Below are 19,847 nucleotides of genomic sequence, written 5' to 3'. Positions count from 1 at the left end.
GACGTCTGAACTGTGGCTCCTCTTTCTGTGTTGCAGCAGCAGAGCAGCCATGGATGTGGTCTCCTCGCTGGTCTGCCCTCTGCTCCTCTTCATCCTCCTGACCTCCCTCCCCTCCTGCTCCTCCTCCATGCTGTGTCCGAAGCGATGCACCTGCCAGAACCTGCTGCCGTCCTACACGGTGCTGTGCGCCAAGACCGGCCTCCTGTTCGTCCCGCCCAACATCGACCGGCAGACGGCCGAGCTCAGGCTGATGGACAACTTCATCACGACGCTGAGGCACCGCGACTTCGCCAACATGTCCAGCCTGGTCAGGACTCGGCTCTCTGAGCGCCTTTACGTTCCCGTTCACTTTGATTTGTGCGGTCTGTGATGTGATGTGATCCCAGTGTGCTGTTGGTTCGCTTTGCTTTTGTTTTGGAGCGTGTCAGAGATCCGCCGCAGTCAACAAGCTTCGCTCTTCTTTCAGGTTGTGCCATTTCGTTTGGAGCAAACACTGACATGATTATCAGGCTCAGAGAAGCCAGTCCAGGACATGATCTGAAGAGTCAGTCAGGGACCAATGTGATCCTGCAGAGAGGTTTCAGCCTTCTGACCTCACATGTCACCGAGTCACTCGTGATGCTGCAGGTCCTGTAACCAGAGAACAGCATCCAGAGGACGCCGTCTTTGTTTCTGCTCTCTACTAAACTTTCCCAAACCTTAACCTTATGACCACCATGTTTCCTGAACCTTTAGCATAGCCGCCATGACACAGATCCCTTGAACACCACCGGCCCAGTGTCAGCACTCGTCTGGTGATCGAGTCCTTCTGAGGCTTGTGTTGCTCTCTGAGATATCTCTCAGCTGATCAGCATGAAGTCGTTTCATTACAGCCCAAAAACTCATCCAGCTTATATCAAAAAAATCACACAGCTTCAACTTTCCCATTTATTTCCTTCACCTGTGAATTAGTTTTACACCTGAGCGACAGCTGCGGTACATCAGAGGCCCGTCGAGGTCCCAGTCTCAACATATTTACATCCCCACCTGACGAATGATAACCAGTGTTTGTAAGCTGAGGGTAAAGGACTATCAGATGGCATTCTGGGAAATGTAGGATGTCAGTGTTGGAGGTCAGCTGAACGCGTGAGCATGAATGACGGTGCGATGGTGTGAGGAGGATTTTTAACCTTGTGATTTGAGAGAAGCGCTGAGCTCTCCAGAAAACAAGAAATCGACGGCGACACAGTGAGGAAGGTTTTCATGTCGATTCCCCACTGAACACAGCAAACAAGGGGAACATCTGCTCCCTCCAACACAGCATGTTGACTGAGGTGAAATCTATGATATCTTACAAATTTGGCTAATTAATTCCACTGTAATCGTTAGACGGAGGTGGAGGGCTTCGCCGCTCGAAGGGAAAAATACCAACATGATGACATTTAATCGCCAAATAGAGACACTCGTCACAGCTGGAGACTTCCTCAGCGTTTGAAAAATAAGTTCCTCTCCAGTGTGATCACAACAGCCCAGATGATGTTTGCTCACACACGAGGCGGCGTGGGAAATGAGGTTTTAATCATTCGCCGGTGAGGATGACAGAACGCCCCAGATGTCTCCGCTTATCACGCCGCGTCTCCAGAGCAGGTTTACAAACGTGATGCTGCTCACCGACCTTTCCTCTGCAGTTAATGGAACACACTTCTTCATCTTCACAGCGACGGCCTGGTCTTCCCCCGTACAGTATCTGACCTCAGCTGGTGTTTTCTAACCGCCTCCGTGTGGCTCCGTGTCTCAGCTGACCTGCTGCACTCTGGGATTAATTACTAATATGATGGTTAATGAGTGTGTGTCTGACCTGCTGAACGGCTCTGAGGTCAAACATGGACCCTCCACCATCTCCGGTGTGATAGCTCGTCCGCTAACGCTGACCTTTGACCCTCAGAGTTGGACAGAAGTGAAACCTGACTGAATCACTGCTCTTATGACATGAAATTAATGGTGTGTTCTCCTCTTCCTCCCCACGTGCAGATCCACCTGACCCTGAGCAGAAACACCATCAGTCAGATCCGTCCGTACGCCTTCGCCGACCTCCAGGATCTGCACGCTCTCCACCTGGACGCCAACCGCCTCACCGTCCTGGACGACTCCCACTTCCAGGGCCTGGTGAACCTGAGGCACCTCATCCTGGCCAACAACCAGCTGCACAGCATATCAGAGGGAGCCTTTCAGGTACGAGGGCTCACCTGAGCCCCTTCATAAACACTCATACACACCTTAAAACACCTGCAGGCCTGCTGATAATCTGCCTTCATGTGAGTACTGATACTACAGCTGCTACTGCTAAAACTGGTACTAATATACACACCTTACATCGCTGCTACTACAACTACTTCCTCCACCGCTGCACTGTACTGCTCACAGTACACGTTTCATAGTACGACTTACCAACAAGAAAACTGCCAGTGCAAGTAGAAGGTCAGAAGAACGTATGTAAGCATCAAAATAAGATAAAAGTGAAGGTAAGATACGATAGTTCTTTGTTTATTCAGAGGAGAGTGTTGCACAGCAGCTGCAGCACAAAGTAAGAAATAAACAAAGTGTAAGAGTAAAAGCACAGCGAGGAGCAAAAACCAAATGTTTGGAGCAAAGAAGTTTCAGATAACATCCCTTTATTACATCAGGCTGAGGGTACGTGTCAGAGTCAGAGCTGTAATCCTCAGAGAGAACGATGAAGAGCAGAGGAGCCTCCTCAGCCTCCCTCTCTCCTCCTGAGGTCGCTGCTGCCTCCTCGCCCTCCTGTGACGTGAAGAGCTCCTGCAGGTGGAGGGACCACGTCTTCCCTCGGTGTCAGACACGCAGCCCTGCTGTCCGGCACGCTGTGGCCGAACAGTCGGGTGGTCCACGGCCCAGGACCCCCGGGGGTCTGGTCCCCCGCCTGCAGGGCCGGCTGGATGGTCCTGAACGCTCTGGAGGAAACCGGACTCTCACAGCGCTGCCTGCCGTGTGCAGGTGAGCGCTGGCACAGTGAAGGAGGAGGAGGACGGCGTCTTCCACCTGCTTTATCAGAGGCGGGAGGGCGCTCCTGCCTTGGGACAGACAGGATGTCTTCTCCACATGGACCGCTCTGTATTTCTGTCTGATTCATGAACCTGCAGCAAACATTTCATTTTCTTATCCTGAAGCTTCACTAATGCACATCGTATGTATGAAAAGAATGAAGTGACTGAACGTCTCTGACAGTCGTGGAGTTGGACGGAAACAGCAGAGACACGCTGAAGACGTCTTTTTTAAAGATCAATGGAAACATTTCATTTGTGAGATCACTTCCATCATCTTTACCTGAGAGACCTCATGTCTGAGAAACCATCAGAAAGAGCTTTCCAGCCCCTTCAGAGCTCTTTATTCGTACGTTTGTTTGAGACACGAGTCGTCTCGAGTGCTGACGGACGTGTCGACCTGCAGGATGTCTCTCAGTCTGTCCACACGAGGAAGACATGCAGCAGAAGCAGAAGCAAACGTCTCTCATTGTCACTCTTCAGAGCAGAATTTAACTGCCCATCTGACCTCAGACCTGCAGCTCGAGTCCAGCTCTGGTTTGCTAATGTGCAACATAAGATTTGATTATTAATATTCCGTATGTGGAAATGCTATACATACCTGTGTGTGTGTGTGTGTGTGTGTGTGTGTGTGTGTGTGTGTGTGTGTGTGTGAAACATTTTCTTAAATCCAACAAATCTGCATCAGCGCTGCCAACAGGCCTCATGACTCATCAGGCGTCCAGACTGACGGCCGTTTGCCAGCGCTGTCAGTCTGAAAAAGTTATTGAAAGTCATTTAAAGCTCTCCAGACGAGCGGCGGCGCCGGCGGTCGAGCACTGTGTGAACATGACGCCACGTTTCTGGCTCTGACCTCCGAGTGCAGCAGAATCAGCCTGCGCCGCTCAGCTGGACGCCTTTTTAATAACCGGCCCTGAAATAAACTGTTTTCCTCTTTTCATGAAGTGACGTCGTCCTTTCTCTGCTCATTAAAAGTCCAGTGTCCCCTCAGGACCTCTGCAGGACTCTGAACTCTGAACCCGGGATGGAGCGACCCTCTGAGCTTCGCTCTTCACCTCTCCTTCAGTCATCCCAGAAACCAGCCGGATCTCGTGCGTCGAGTGCAGCAGAAACCTTGGTTCAGCCCGTCGTCCTGGCACTGACTTCCTGTTTTGTCTTCTGGACAGTTGACAGGGCGTCCAGCGTTGACTCCAGGTGTTTGTGTGAGGACGTCGTTGGGCTCTTTGACCTCTTTGAGGTTCAATTGTTCAGGCAGCGCTGACGCACACGTCGCTGTAATGAGAGCTGAGGCTTCATGACATTCAAACAGTGTCCTGATTGTGTGAATTATGAGAGCAATTACAGCAATGACAACAACACTTTAGCTGATCAACAGGCTGTTATCGCTCTCCTCCACCCCCCCTCCGCCTCGTTGTCCCCCTCCTCTTTGTCTTTTTCTCTTTGTAATGTGTGCTGACTCGTGGCATTTCAGCTGTGTACTGATTATGTGAATTGTATGGAGGCAATTAGAGAAAACAACATGCTCTGAGTGCACAGCATTGACCGCCGTAATTGATCTCACTTTCTTTCTTCCTCTGTATTTACTTCCTTTCTTCTTCTTTTTTCCTTCACCAGCATTGTTTCTGTCCATCCAGCCTGGATTTAGCTTTTCATCTCCTGTTTTTTCTTCCTCTCCCTCCTTCCTTCTTTCTCTCTTGTCCTCACCTTCTTATGGCTTCATCCATTCCTCTTTCCCTTCCTTCCTTCCTTCCTTCCTTCCTTCCTTCTCTCCTCCATGTTAAATATGAGAACATGAAGCCTTTAAAGCTCAGACATTTTTTCACTCAGTGTTGCGATGCTGCCTTCAGGTGAAGTTGATGACATGTAGCACAAACAGTAAAAGTCTGAACCTTTATGTCCCTGCAGGACTTCCTGGAGACTCTGGAGGACTTGGATTTGAGCTACAACAACTTGGTGGACATTCCCTGGGAGACCATCGCCCTGCTGGTCAGCGTCAACACCCTCAGCCTCGACCACAACCTCATCGAGAGCGTCCCCGAGGGAATCTTCTCCAACCTGCACAAGCTGGCCAGGTCAGGATCTCAGACCTGGAGAGGGAACGGCTCGCCGGGCCTTTCACTCACAGTGCTCAGCGCCTTCCTGCTTCCTTTCAAAATAAATGTCATGCAGCCCTCCATGAGTTCCCTTCAGTGCTCCGCCTACAGTAAAGTACAGCACCTTTAGCACATCTCACCTGTACGTTTGAGTGCAGTAAACATTGAGCGGTGGTGTAACACGCAGCTGCAGCTGCTCGGAGCGTGATGGATGTTTGTCGCCTCCTTTAACTCAGTGCTGCAGCTTCACGGTACGCACTCTGTATGATGCAGCCTCAGCCTCTTTCACCAAACCCTGTCAGGCTCCCATAAACCAGCTGAGCAGCAGACAGGCACAGTACAGCCTCTTTCACACTGGACCAAACACCACTGACATCAGGCCTGTCTTCAGCGGGACAGACGCTCACTCGCAGGTGTCACAGGTGTTTATCAGCTCCAATCAGCACTGATGGAAACATGTCACCCGGGTGGACACGCTAATTTCAACCGCCTGTTTGTGGCCAATTTACCAAAGTTTAATACTCACTAATTTGGGTGTATAATGGCGTCAGAGACAAGCTGGTGAAGAAAGTGGAACATGTAGCAGCTAATCAGCCGGTTCTCTTGGTGTAAATAAGCAGCTGTTCTCCATGTAAGGTGTTAACGTGGTGGTTCGGGATGTTTTATGCTGCTGCTGGTGTGAAACTCCATCAATGCAGCTCTGAATTGAAGCAAATCTCCCCAATCTGACACTCCTCATATGTGTTTAAATGTATTACCATATGGTGGAAACCTGCTTTAGAAAGACACCAAACCCCCAAACTGAGGATGAGCCAGACGTAAGAGCGAGGCTCCGGGCGGGTTTGAGACGATCCATGTCAGAGCTCGCTTTGATGGAAGAGCTTTTAAGGCTCAGCAGGCAAACAGCTGTTCGGCAGCTGGGAGACGCTCAGCGCGACCCGAGCGTCCGGGGCGCCGGCGTCTCGCCCGGGGGCGCGTCAATAGTGGATGGCGGTAAATGCTCGGGCCCTCGCCGACCCTGACAGAATGGGGATCTGACCTCAGACTGCTCCTCTTCGCTCTGCTCAAAGATCTGCTGCCAGTGAGGGTGTTTACACACAAGACTAATGGAGACACTGTGAGAGTCACAGACCTGCAGACACATTAGACTGGACCTCCTGTCCTCGCCCACGTCCAGCTGCAGGGACTAAAAGGTGGCAGAACATGTTTAGACAGATAAGTTTTAATAAATGCATACGATACTCTACATCAGTCCTCATCAAGGCGTCTCCACCGTCCACCAACCTCAACCAGGACGGACGTCTCTCATTGTTCCCGCTGCAAACAGCAGCAGACTGTCCACGGTCTGACCTGCGACGCCTCCGTGATTAAAGGGGATGTTTTTGTTTCCTCTTCTTCTCCTGTTTCGTGTTTTATTGGGCCTGACTTCACCGCCTTCTGACCTGTAAAGCACTTCTGCTTTGGCCTTTGAAAAGTGTTTTCCAAACACAGATTTTTCTCATTATATGAGAACGCTGAATATTTTCACTCTAGTGGCACAAAATACCATTTGAACCCCATTAACAGTAATCAATTCCAATTTACGTCCCAGCGACCAGCAGTAATTGATGTGTAAGAGGGAGAACCAGCCGGATGAACACTCTGCATTTATTAAACAGGCTGGAATGGTTGTTTTCGCCTTGGAGACACAAAACTTATGGAGCAGCTGGTGAAGGCTGGAGTTTGTTGGTGTGTGCAGGTGAGCGCTCGCCCACACTCACACTCAGTCCACCGCCAGCCTGCTGCCTGTGCAATCACATAATTGAAATGTGTAAAGTACGGCATGCTCGCTGCGCTCAACAGCTTTATTAACTTCTTGTTAAGTCATCGCTGTTGCTGTCCGATATTTCTGGAGGGACTTTGGGGGAAAATGGACTTTCCTGCGTTTGTTGCTGATGAAGGTGAATGAGTCTCCCACGTTATTACCAGTCATCAGGTCCGGTGTTTCGCCGGCGAATTATTGTTCAATTACAGAGACGGTGCAGTGCTGCGTGACAAAAATACGCCCTGCAATGTTTGTCCTCTGCTGGATCTCATTTTCTGTTATTTTCTGTCCTTTGCTTTGCATGTGAGCTACTTGAAATGTATTTTCTACATACGGACAGAGTGCCTGCGAACAGCGTGTCATTCAGCTTCATTTCTGCTGACACAGAGTTCTTCCTCTCCTGTGAACCCTCTGATCTTTATTAACCTTAAAATCAGACCTTTAAAGCTGCGGTAGTTGCTTAGCTTGGCCTGTAGGGGGCAGAGTGGCTCATGGCCTTAACATGTCATCATCTTATAAAGTTGCTGATCACTAATGTTTTAGCCTTTAAACATGTCCGACACAGCAGAGACACAGCAGAGACGCAGCAGAGACAGAGTGGAGACGCAGCAGAGACAGAGTGGAGACAGCAGAGACACAGCAGAGACGCAGCAGAGACAGAGTGGAGACGCAGCAGAGACGCAGCAGACACTGACGTCATCTGTTCTTCCTGTTTGTCTTTATTGGGATGATTTAAAGTCTGAAGTTTACCTGCTTTAAATCACAGAGGTACACCTGTTCACACCTGTTCACGCTCCTTTCAAGAGAAAAAAAAAAACACTAATGGAAAGTAGAGGAATGATTGAATTGCTCTGCGTCTGTGTGACTCAGTTTCACCACCGGAGAATTCTTCTTCACGGGAACTTTTAATTTAAAAAGTGGAAGTAATGGAGGCTGTTTTCAGATTTATGCGCCTTCAGTGGACGTTTACGGTTCTTTCTGCTCCAGTCGAATGAAGACAGGTGGAGGACAGAGGAGAGCTGTGGTCTGAGTGAGGACAACCCTTCGCAGCTCCTCCCTCCCTCCACGTCTCTCCCCGTTAGACATGGCTGCCACCTCAGATTCCCACCTGTCCATCAAGCTAAAACTAAGCTAAAGCTAACTGTGGTGGCGTTCTCACGCCTCCTCGCCGCCGACAGACAGACGCTGATTATGACAAAATGTCTCAGAGGATAAAATGGAAAAGTGACGACATTTTATGTCCAAAAGGTCGAAGGTCAGCTTCACTGGCTAGCAAGCTAACTATGAAACCGTCCAATCATTTCTTTTGTTTCCTGTCCTCCACTTCCTGATCCTTCCCCCTGTGTCTCTGTCTCCATCACCAGACTGGACATGACGTCCAACAAGCTGAAGAAGATTCCTCCAGACCCGCTGTTCCTGCGCATCCCGGTCTACGCTAAGATGAAGGGTTCTCCTCTCACGGCGCTGGTCTTGAGTTTTGGCGGGAACCCTCTGCACTGCAACTGTGAGCTGGTCTGGCTCCGCAGACTGACCCGCGAGGACGACCTGGAGACCTGCGCTTCACCGAAAGACCTGGCTGGCAAATACTTCTGGACCATCAGAGAGGTTTGTTAAAGACTGCAGTTACATAAGGTGTCCAGATGTAAGAAGACAATGGATCAAGGTCAAAGGATCCAGTGTTTTCTGCATCAGATCATGAGATACGTCTGATGTTTGGAGATGAAGGTTCGTGGTCACTGTCACATGTACAACTCTTCAGCTGGAGGATTTGGGTCTGAACCCACAGAGTCTTCCAGACCTGCTCAGATACTGAGTCTGCAGACAGTTTTCATGATCATAATCATCTTTTGGCCTCTCATTTATCTCGTTAGCTCTGTGGGAATAATAACACAGATATTGATAACAGGAGCCTCTGGTTATCATTAGCTGGCTAATACAAAGATATTATAAAAAATCCCTCGTTCGAGCACATTGGTCATAGAAATTGCATCCTGTGTGTTTGGTGTCATAAAACCCTGCAGCAGAAACAGTTTTTCACTGTCTTCAGTGGACACAGGAAGTGCAGATGGGTGGTGTCACACAGGAGGAGACCTGAGGAGTCGTGGAGTTGGATATGCAACCATGACGTTTGATCATGTGTTTCTGCCTCATATCCAGAGAGGGGCTGTAAAACACACCAGTTCATGTCCCAGAAAATCCCCAGGAAGTGGTTTAAGATAAGTGTAAGATTAAGTCGTTTAAGACAAAAATAAAACAGGTGTTTATGCTAATCTTACACATGCTACAGTTTAAATAGAACATGAGCATGCAGAGCGCTGAAAGACATAGACCGTCCCGATTGGTCTATCTCCCTGTCAATCAGTGCATCAGCAGCCCCAGTGAGCTGTGATTGGCTGTGAACCTCTTCACATGTTGTAGACGTGCTGAAGGTCAGAGGTTGGTTTTCTCTTCTTTGTTGCATTTTGTCACTTTCCAGCTGTTTATTGGTTGTTTTTGAGATGCCACAGCTAGCTTGTGCTCTGGTTTTTGGCCGGATGAACCTGAACGCATCATGAACCAGGCAGGGAAACCATCTCTGATATTATGTGTCTGCATGAAGTCTAATAAAAGCTGCCCTCAGTGTGAAGAAGCAGCCCCCCTGCTCCACTCTCACTTTGTGGAGGAGTGATGTTTTTGCCATATTATGAAAGCTAATAGCCACAAAAAGCGTGACAGAGCGGCTCAGAGAGCACGAAGCTGCCGGTGTGTTGCTGCTGCTGAATATAGCGGTGAGATGGTGTGAGGCCAAAGGTCGAGGAGCTGCTGAGAGATCTGCTCTTCATCTAAACCTGCTGGGAAAATACTTGTGTGCGATCACAAAGCTGCGCTGATGGTTGGTGGGATAACAGCTGAGTTACTTTTTGTGGTTGGAGACGCTGCCTTAAAGAGGAGGATATAGAGGGTTCTGCCTCACTACGAGACGTTCAGGGGCCGAGGCCTCTGTGCTGTTTGAGAGCCATAAGAGGTGCACCTTGGGATAAAGATGGGATTAATTGGTATCATCTTAGAGAGGATGATGCACAGACCTTTGCCTCACCTCGAGTAATAGTCGTGGACCTCCTTCAGAGAGGTGCTGTAGGATCACTATAAGAGGATTAGCCTCGTAAAGAGGTCGATCCAGAGACCTGCGTGTCACCAAAGTGTCTGAGCATATTAATACTCCAGGAGTTAATAGCCTCTTCCCCACTGCAAGGACAAGTGAGCCTCCGCTGCATCCATCACAGGTCTGGCATTAGCCGTCAGCCGCCGCAGGGATTCCTGCTTTGAAATCGATGAAGCTGCTTCTTTTCTGCTGGAAAGCTCCAAAATCAGAGGTTAAATTCTCCTCCAGTGCAAAGAGTGTGAGGTCTGTCTGGACAAACCAGATATTTATGAAGACCAAATGAGTATTCACACTCTTTTCCCTCCAATGCCCAACTTCACATTCTCATGCTTACACACACACACACGCACGCACACACACACACGCGCACACACACACACACACACACACACACACACCGGGGAGCAGCCCAGTTCAATCACAGGCTTTGACTCTGAGCTTCACAGGAGCAATTGAGGGTTAGAATGTAATACAAGACTGAAAGGCTCTGGTGCTTTATTTGAAGCTACATCCCAGCAGTCATCAGGTCAGCAATCATCTCTGCTGGTTACAAGAGCCAAGCAGGACCCAGAGAAGGTTTGGAGAGGCCCTGGGTGGCAGGAGTGATGAGTAAGCCCCGGTAAGCCTCGGCTGGCCCCGCTCGGCCTCGCAGTATTACTTCACCGGGTTATGGCGGGCTTTAGGCCGGCTTAGGTGCCCTTGGGTGGGTTTTAAATATTGCACGCGCTGAAAAACTCTGGGATCACTTAATCTTCATGTGCGAACAATTGAAGCTCCTCTGAAAGTCTGCGGTTGGAACAACAGCCAGCCAGTCAGAGCCCGTGTGCAGAGGAACGTAATGTTTTGCATGAAATGATGGAACAGGAGGCCAAACGATGGCGAGCACATCTGGACTTTTAGACGCCCGTCTGTTTTCATGTGAACCTGAAGCTGTTTGTGGAGTGAACTCCATCTTTCATCTCTCAGTCAGCTCCTGTGTGACTAATTCTGAGTTATCGTCCGCTAACAGGAGGAGTTCGTGTGCGAGCCGCCCATGATCACTCGCCACACCTCCAAGATGTTCGTGATGGAGGGTCAGGAGGTCAGCCTGCGCTGCAAGTCCATCGGGGACCCCGAGCCGTCGACACACTGGGTCAGTCCCGATGGGAAGCTGATCGGCAACACGTCCAGAACCATCTGCTACGAGAACGGCTCGCTGGACATCCTCAAGGCCTCCGTCAAGGTCGGGACGTGGTTTCTTTTCATCTGTGCATTTAGAGCCGTTGGTTTTGAGCTCTTCACGATCGATGTGAACGGTTAGAAAGTAAATGTAGCCTCATGGTTTTAACGACTTTGACAAATAACAGCATGAAAACGAGCTCATGGACAATATTTAATGCGTGCTGCTCACACACTGTAGATTTAAGTAACGCTGAAGTGGAACTGCAAATACTAATACTGCAGTATTTAGCAGGATAGTTAGCATACGAACATGCTAGCTGTTAGCTGTCCACCAGGAAATCTTTAGCTCCATTTGTTTTAGTACTTTGTGTTTTCAGCACATTCTGGCACTCGGCAGTAGTTTTACACATCGTACTTCATGGTAGGATCTTACAGGGTACTGCGTGTACTTGTACAGCAGCTGATTTAAAGGGTCACTTCACTGTAATTGTTTTCGGAGGGAGAGAGGATGAATGTCTCTTTCTTCTTCTGATGATTTCCAGGATTCTGGAAAGTTCACGTGCATCGCGTCCAATGCGGCCGGCGAGGCCACCGCCCCCGTCGAGTTAGTCGTCAACCCTTCGCCACACTTTGACCCCAAGCTGGACCCTGACCCGGGGCCTTCGGACATCCCCACCTCCATCAAGTCCAACGTCAGCGGAGGCCAGGCGCGCTCCGACCAGCAGAGGGTCAGCGTGTCGGACCTGACGTCCACTTCTGCCACCATCAGATGGCCCCCCCAGAACCACATACCAGGAGTCCGCATGTACCAGATCCAGTACAACAGCTCTACAGACGATATACTCATATACAGGTGAGTGTGTGTGTGTGTGTGTGTGTGTGTGTGTGTGTGTCTTTGCTCCAGTCACATATCATCCCTGTGTGGGCAGTCATCACCAAGGTCTTCCTGGCGTAGGAGGCTGTATCAGGGCTTTTCAGGCTGTTTCAGGGTTTTTGGAAGTGAAAAAGCAACAAAAGACTGAAGAAAACTGTGATTTGGCTTCAGGAAACCGATGTCAGAGCAGCTGAACTCCTGAGCGTCCTGAACATAAGAGTGATGTTATTTTCATCATTAGTGGTCAGTTTTCTTTCTGAAGTAGAAAGTCCGTCCTGCTGCACAGGAGACCCCACGTCCTCGGGAGGGTTCAGGCCTCAGACGGGTGGAGACAGAAGGAAAGGTAAAGGTGGTGATGGTGGAAAGCTGCAGCGAGCAGTGAAGAGAAAAGCTGCGATTTAGATTCATGTAGAACAGTGACTAAAAAGACAGGAAGGAGTCCAGAGAGGACAGAAGGACAGAATCAGTGCAGGACGTGTGCAGCAAAAACAAATGGAAGGGGACGTCCTCTGAAGAGCCTACTGTCCAATCACACGCTTACAGCAGACATTTTGAAACGTATGCTGACTCTGCTGAGGAGGTGAAGGAGCAGAGGGTCCTCCCTGAAGGAGACCTTTGTCCGTCTCGCGTCTCCGGCGCTCCTGCAGCAGCTTGTGGACGTGATTTGCACATCCTAATCACCAGATGTGGATTTCAGAGCACGTTTCAGGCTCGAGCTGCCAAGTGGCTGAGCGCGGACGCTCCGTCAGCCCACGATGCCGAGCGACCGCCGGATGTCCCATCAGCCACTTAGCCAGCTCTGTAACCTAGCAACGCCATTCAGACAGTATAATTGAGCGTTATTGCGAAGCATTTGGAGGGCTGACAAATGACAGTTTGAAACGTGTCCACGGCCTCCATTCTCATTTTAACCTAAAACCAAAGGCACTCCAGCGAGCCCTTTCTCATCTTCAGCTGGAGGGAGCACGTGGTCAAGCGTCCGAACGGGTGATTTGAGGGGGCGACCTCGCCGTCCTCCCACAGCGGGCAGGGCGTTAAACCAGGCGGCCCGGCGTCATCTTCCCCCCGTGAGTGTGTGATTAACGTCTCGTACATATCAGGACGACTGGCTGTGATTCAGAGACTGTAAAAAGCCCAAAAGTATGTAAACCTGCAGCGGCCACAGGAGCTATGACTCCGTCTGTCTCGAGTGAAGAGGAGACAGTCTGACGTCGTCCCAGAGCCAGAAAACATCACGCTCTGACGTGAGAGACCGCTGTCTGCTTCCTGTTTCCTTTGAGCGTGAGCGCCATCGTTGTTTTAACCCGAACTCCGGCCTTAAAGTCGTTTTTGTGCAGAAAACTGGCCGAACGTCAGCAAACATTTGAAAAGGTTTGTGAAAGTCATGTGGGAGGCACTCGGAGACGATGCCGTCCTCCTGGAGGACAATTACAGATGATTTATTGAGTCGTTTCATTTGGAGGCCAGGACTGCTGGTCGCTGCATCTCAGTACAACCCGACATTAAGACTCAAGAAAAAGGACCTGCGTCTCTCTCTTATATGATTTATGGCTCATTTTAATAATTAGACCTTGCAGGATTTATGGTTTATTAAAACAGGAGAGTCTTCTGTTTCCAGTGATTACAGATTCAGACAGATGAGAGCGGGTTCGTTGAGGTGGTTCTGGACCCGTGCGAACAGACTGGGAGCAGTGCAGCTCTTGTTTTCTGAGCGTCGGCAGTGTTTCCAGGTGCTGCCTCTCTCCTCTCTCAGCACTCACTCTGCTGTGGCCGCCTGAAGGCACAGAGATGCAGCCTTCTCGCGTTTCAAAGGTCAGCAGTCTGATTCTGTGGCTCGGCTGGGAAGTGAAATAAAACCCTTCTCTCCTGCTTCTTTACAGCGGCTGACGTTGTTCCCCTGAGGGCTCATCGTGCTCAGAGCAAACAGGTTCTCATGACTACATTTCAAACTGTGACCAAACTGAGACTTTGTTGTTATTAGTCTGTCGCGTGAGGCTCCAGAGCAGCAGATGCTCAGAGAAGATGTCTGTGGTGACCGAGCGCTGCACCGGCTGCAGACAGTAACGTGGAGGCGGAGGGTTGAAATCAGTGCTCAGACAAAAAGACGAAACTCTTCAAACATCCAGGTCAAACTGATTTTGTCAGCGTTTGACTCTGAAAGGTCTGATGAAGGTCTCAGACCCCCGTCCCATCCAGTCCAGTCCAGTCCAGCAGCTTAGTCCCTGTTGACCACCAACGATGTGAGCACTTGAGTTTCATGCTGAGGCGGCAGTGTGTGCCGCCGTGGCTCTCCCGGCCTCTCTTATAATCCATGACTCAAGTAAAAGCACTCGTTTCAGCTCCCAGCGGCAGCACTTATACTTTTGACTTTAAGTGCAAAACATTTTCTAAAACAAGTGGAGCTCTCTGGCAGAGTTATTGGCCTCTCCACCGCACACTGTAATAGAAGAGACTCGCGACGCCCACCGTGCCCTCTCTGCCCCGCCTCTGCAGTCTGGTCCAGGCTTTGCAGAGACTCTGCCAGTCAGAGCAGCGCCGAGCTGTTCATCATCGCACACTCAGGCACGCGCTGCGCCGCGCTGCACTTCACATCCATTGTTGTAATTACCGTCACTCTCTGGCTCTTGCTTGCTGAACGCTGAGTAGTTCTTCTTTATCTCGGCGCCACAAAACGCCTGCAACCCCGAACATGGCGGCTGCTTTTCTTCAGGCTGCACCACGCTGCATAGTTAAGATGTGTTATACCCACGTCTGTCCAGGATTTGGAGTTCTGAGTTTTGGTGAATACTGTCATGATACGCAGGCAGTAAAAGCGACATGGACGTATTGAAGCTGCAGGCTGCATGAAGCTGATGACATCCAGAGGAGTTTTAACTCAGCTTACAGTGATAATTCTGTTCTGTGGTCTATCAGGTTTGTTCTGTCACGACGTGAACATTAAATGACCTGGAGGTCAAAGCACTAACCCACGCCTGATACACACTGCAGCAGAGAGCCTTGCTGACCTCCACAGGCGGCAGGAACCACGTCCACAGGCTCTGAATGTCCTGTCGAAGGCAGCTGCTGACTCCAGGTCAGAGCAGCACCAGGCAGTCTGAGCTGAATGGAAAAGCGGCACCATGCTGGACCAGTCGAGTGAATATCGGTCATCTGTGAGGACTCGCCGTCGTCCTGGTCATGCTCGTCCAAAGTGGCCTGAGTCCAGCTGGTCCAGCAGGCTCCTTCAGTCCTGACTGACCGCTGAGGAGCTGAGAGGAAATCTGGGGAACTGGAGGTTGTTGGATGCTAGAAATGAGCCGTAAAGCTGATGGTCGGTGTTGAAAGCAGCAACACGACGCTGTAATCTTACAGAACATGTCTAAGTGCTCGTGTGAGACGTTTAGTCACACTTTGGTCCACCTGGATGTCTGAGAGTCTCATTAAACGTCAAACATTATGACGTAATGGACAAAGTGACCCGCCTGCGTCACAGGTACCGTTACAGTGAGCTTCATGAGAGTGGATCAGACAGAGCTTTTCAAGTCTACATGCGGGGCTCTCTGCACCTCCTCTGCACCTCCTCTGCACCTCCTCTGCACTCTGCAGCTGCAGTGCATCTTAAACTGACCCAGAATCAGCCAAGGAGCCATGTGAGTGGAGGGTGTCCACTATTATGACCAGCAGACAACTAAAAACATCAGCAGACGTGCTGAAACCTGCACACCTGTGATAGAACACCTGCTCTGTTGAGGTTCATCTACTTATTTTTCTATTTTCCTTTCACTCAGAGCTTCAAACCTGCTCTGCCCACGATTCAGAGAGCGTAGATGCAGCCAGCCTCCCCACAAACGGCTCATCCAAAGCGTGCACGGCCTTTTTCTAACCTTCATCTTTCCAGGGAAGCGGAGCGAGCGTGCCTGCTGTTCTTCTCTGGCCTGCTTCATATTCACATTTGGGAGCCGTCCAGTTCTGCTGAGCTGCGTTAACTGTGAGAGCTGAGCAGCTGCAGCCGGCTGCGGAGCGGCGGCGGCTCTGGGGTTCATCGTGGAGGTTGTCGAGGGACGGTGGGAGGAAGGAGGGCTACTCGTTCGTCTTCCCGGCCGCTGATCTTCCAATCCGAGGCCGCCGTCTGTTCCCCATTGGCTGCTGCTGCCCTATCATAATGGCGTGACAAATGGGGCAATGAAAATTTCAGAGGTTCAGCGGCCGTCATCTCGGTTATCAGCTGCCTGTGCTGCAGGGGAGCACAGTTCAGCTGAGCAAATTATGCATTACAGATGAAATAGATGTTCAAACTTCACCGGGTTTTTTAAATTGGACGCCTGTCACCTGATTTTTCCTTTCCCGCGAGCGTTGCCTCACCTCAGAGGGCCGTTTGGCTCCGAGCCGTTAGCCGAGACATGAGGAGGCGCCGCTAACGGCTAACATTACAGACGGCGGGCGTTTGAAACTGAACACACACACAGCTGACTTCATTGGCCAAGTGTGTGTGCACATGCAGGGAATGTGACTCCAGTTTAAAAACACAGAAATCTCAATGAACGAGCAAAATCTGTGGAACAATCAGGTGTCACCAATGAACAGCCATGAACAGCTAGTCATGATGTCACAGGAGGAGTAACGAAGGAGGCGTATCTAAAGGAGACGCGCCGTTAAACCGGGGAACGAGGGAACGAGGACGGAGAGAGAGAGCTGAACGCTGCAGTCAGAGTGTCAACTGGCTGCTCTCCATCTCAGCACCTCCTCCTCTTCCTCTTCCTCCTCCTCCTCTGCTGTTTTTTCTTCATCTCTGTTTCCTCACACTCTCAGGTTTTCAGTTCGGTGTGCTGCGCCGGCAGAAACGTCGAGATAACAGATCGACATTTCCTCATCCCTCTGTCTGTTGGAGAGGAGGAGGAGGAGGAGGAGGAGGAAAGGTTGTATCTTTACAGTATTCCCTCATTCCTCTCAGTTCTGCCCCAGGACAAGAATAACCTGACCAGCTTTCTCCTTCACCCCTCGCTCCCTCTCTCACTCTGAGGATTATGGGTCCAGGGAGAGATCAACCTCTGTCAGCAGCAGGAAATGAATCCATTGATTCTCCCTCCTTTAATATTCTCTTCTGCTCCTCTTTCTCTTTCTGTCCCACACCAGGAGTGTGTGTGTGTGTGTGTGTGTGTGTGTGTGTGTGTCAGCTGTCTAATTACCATCCTGCCTGCCTCTCGAAAGAGAGATTAAAGAAGAGAGAGAGGCAGAGAGGAAGACGAGAGAGATGGAGGAGAGAGTGATGGAGGGAGTGATGGAGTGATGGAGGAGGGAGGGAGGAGAGAGGGAGTGATGGAGGAGAGAGGGAGTGATGGAGGAGGGAGGGAGTGATGCAGTGCTGTGAATAAGAGGAGGAGATGTTTCCTTGACTCAGCTGACACAGAGATAGGTGGAAGGAGCTGAGGAAGGAGGAGAGAAGGGTCCAGGAACCGACAGCTGATCACATTCTGCTGAGATGATGAGGCGTCATCTTTCCTCTCTTACTACGTCTCGTCGTCCTTCGTCTCCGTTTTTCTGTCCCTCCATCAGACCTTTACAGTCGCTGTAATGTCATCTTCCTTCCTTCCCTTCCTCTCCCCTCACTCCATCATATCACCTCTGAATACGTCTGCCCTTCCTCCTCTTCTGTCCTCCTCCCTCTGCTCTCCCTCCATCAGCCAAATGTCACTTTGTCCCGCCGGGTCTCCGGTTAGAAGACACGCAGCTCAGGAGACGACAGCCGGGCTTTTAGGCGCAGATCAAATCCAAAGATTTTCTCTGCTGCTCGCACTCGGAGCTCCCGGAGTCCCGGCTGCAGACGGCGGGAGGTCCAGTCTTACATCATCCTTCCTGCTGCATTCAGGTTGAAAAACAAAGTCAGAATTTTAAGAGTTTTCATGTCAGCAGGCGGCAGCGTGGGATCTATTTTTAGCATCCAGTCAAACATGCCAGATAGAATTTGATGGATTTATCATGAAGTTTGGTGCAGCTGTTTGAGCTTCATGCTAAAGTTAACGTTTATCCTGCAAATGTCCAGTAAAAAGTTACAGACGGGACAGTATGAGTGCAGCTTCGTTTCACCAGCAGGAGGCGTTATCTTCCGTTAGCATGCTTGAGGAAAGCGTCGTTTGTTTTGAGCGTTTAAACTGATGACAGGTAACGAGAGGCGGACCGACCCTCCGATGGTTTCCAGCCTTTCCTCAGAGCAGACGTCACCTCAGTCTGGAGTTATCGTCTCTCTTTATTGGCTCCGTTCATTCACACTTCATACTCACAGCAGACCAGGATCTGCGTCTGACGCCGTTATCTCTCGACCTCCTCACCTCTTCACCGAACACGCCGCCGGCCATTAAACTCGCAGCGCTTCCGTGGCTGCGTGTGTGGAAGAAGTTGGTCAGCGGAGCCGAGTCGAGGCCACGCTGACCTTTCCCACTAATGAAGCTCGCTCTGCTCTCTGCCAGCTGCCTCTCTCTCATCTCTCTGTGTCTCTGTTTGCAGCCAAATCTCAAGCAAGTCCTCCTTAAATGTTGAGAGACGAGTTTAAGACTGTGGACGCCGAGAGGAGCTGAAATACGTGAATGAGTCATGGTGTCCAACATGAGCCTGGACAGCTGTCCTGCTTCTCCTTTGTCCTCCTCCTCGTCTGCAGGGATGCTTGTTCTTCCTCTCCTCGTCCTCCCTGTCTTCACCCTCCCTCCGTCCACTCTCAGTTTCTCTGGGCCTGTTTTTCTGTGCTCCGCTCTCTTTCGTTCCTCGTTGATATTCAGAGGATGAGGGGTGATGAAACTCTCGCCCTCACCTTGAGTCCAGGCTGTGAGGGAGCCGTCCATGTATATTTCATACCTCTGTGGCGTCTCCGTGAAGTCCCCTCTTCAGGAACTGAAATCAGAAAGCAAAATGAAACAACAGATGGATTCAGGTCCAGTTCATCTTCAGGAGTCGTGTTCCCTGAAAGCTGATCTGGTCATTAAACTCTGCTTCTCGTGCTTCACAGTTTCCTGGTTATTGGATTATCGGTGAGCTTTTCTGTCCGCTTCCCTCGGCCCGCCGTCTTCGGATGGCTGACAGCCTGCCAGCTGCTTCCCTCAGGTTCACGGCTAATTGTACAGCTCTGACTCACTGCTGTCAATTACACACTCGGCTTGTTGGCCCGCTCTCACCCCCCGTGAGCTTTTTTATTGGTGCACCTTTATCCAGAAAGCCCTCTCTGGCTCGCTCCCATCATCTGTGGATGGAGCTGGTGGAAAAGTACTGGACACTTTGCAGGAAGTTGTCTCTGTCTTCATTCAGCACAGTTACGTGGGATTCTGCATCTTTATCCGCCGATCGCGACCAAACCTCCTTGACAAGGAGATTATCCCACCACAGATCATCACAGCTCATCGTTCTGGAGGCCATGCAGGGGATTCATGTGCACGACGTGTAGTTAAAGAGCAAAACCTCGCAAACACAAACAGCCAAAAATGCTCAAGTAAAGTACAAACGAGGCAGCTGTGCTCAGGTCCAGTATGCATTTGTATTTATGTGTGTGTTCCTCTGATGAGCAGCGTCCACAACAACAACAACAAAAACATTAACATCCAGATCCAGAGGGACGGAGGAGGGACGGAGAAGTGATGGAGGAGGGACGGCACTGAGCTGTCGGAGAGTTTGACAGGATGTAAAGTTCAAGACAGGAATCAAACCTGTGACCTCTCCAGAAGAAAAGGAGAGATGTGTGCTGGTGTTTCCGGGCAGGTTAGTGATGGAGCTC

At 50.4% G+C, this 19,847-nt stretch overlaps 1 protein-coding gene across 4 annotated transcripts in view; it reads left to right on the top strand.

The window, feature by feature from the left end:
• The window catches only part of LOC143323135 (leucine-rich repeat and fibronectin type III domain-containing protein 1-like protein), a 252,813-nt gene that overhangs the window by 217,587 nt on the left and 15,379 nt on the right, over positions 1–19,847 (top strand). For 3 of the 4 annotated variants that reach the window (XM_076734780.1, XM_076734777.1, XM_076734779.1), the window contains exons 6-11: positions 37–307; positions 2,011–2,211; positions 4,944–5,110; positions 8,300–8,540; positions 11,087–11,299; positions 11,781–12,091. In XM_076734780.1, coding sequence (XP_076590895.1) covers positions 50–307; positions 2,011–2,211; positions 4,944–5,110; positions 8,300–8,540; positions 11,087–11,299; positions 11,781–12,091 — 1,391 coding nt within the window. In that variant the 5' untranslated portion in view covers positions 37–49. The remainder of the gene's footprint in view (positions 1–36; positions 308–2,010; positions 2,212–4,943; positions 5,111–8,299; positions 8,541–11,086; positions 11,300–11,780; positions 12,092–19,847) is intronic. The other variant, XM_076734778.1, reaches the window with a different exon arrangement.

This window comes from Chaetodon auriga, chromosome 7 (genome assembly GCF_051107435.1).
Source record: "Chaetodon auriga isolate fChaAug3 chromosome 7, fChaAug3.hap1, whole genome shotgun sequence".
Classification (NCBI taxonomy): Eukaryota; Metazoa; Chordata; class Actinopteri; order Chaetodontiformes; family Chaetodontidae; genus Chaetodon; species Chaetodon auriga.
The sequence above is the reverse complement of the archived record's forward strand: the minus strand, read 5'-3'. Positions and strand labels throughout refer to the sequence as shown.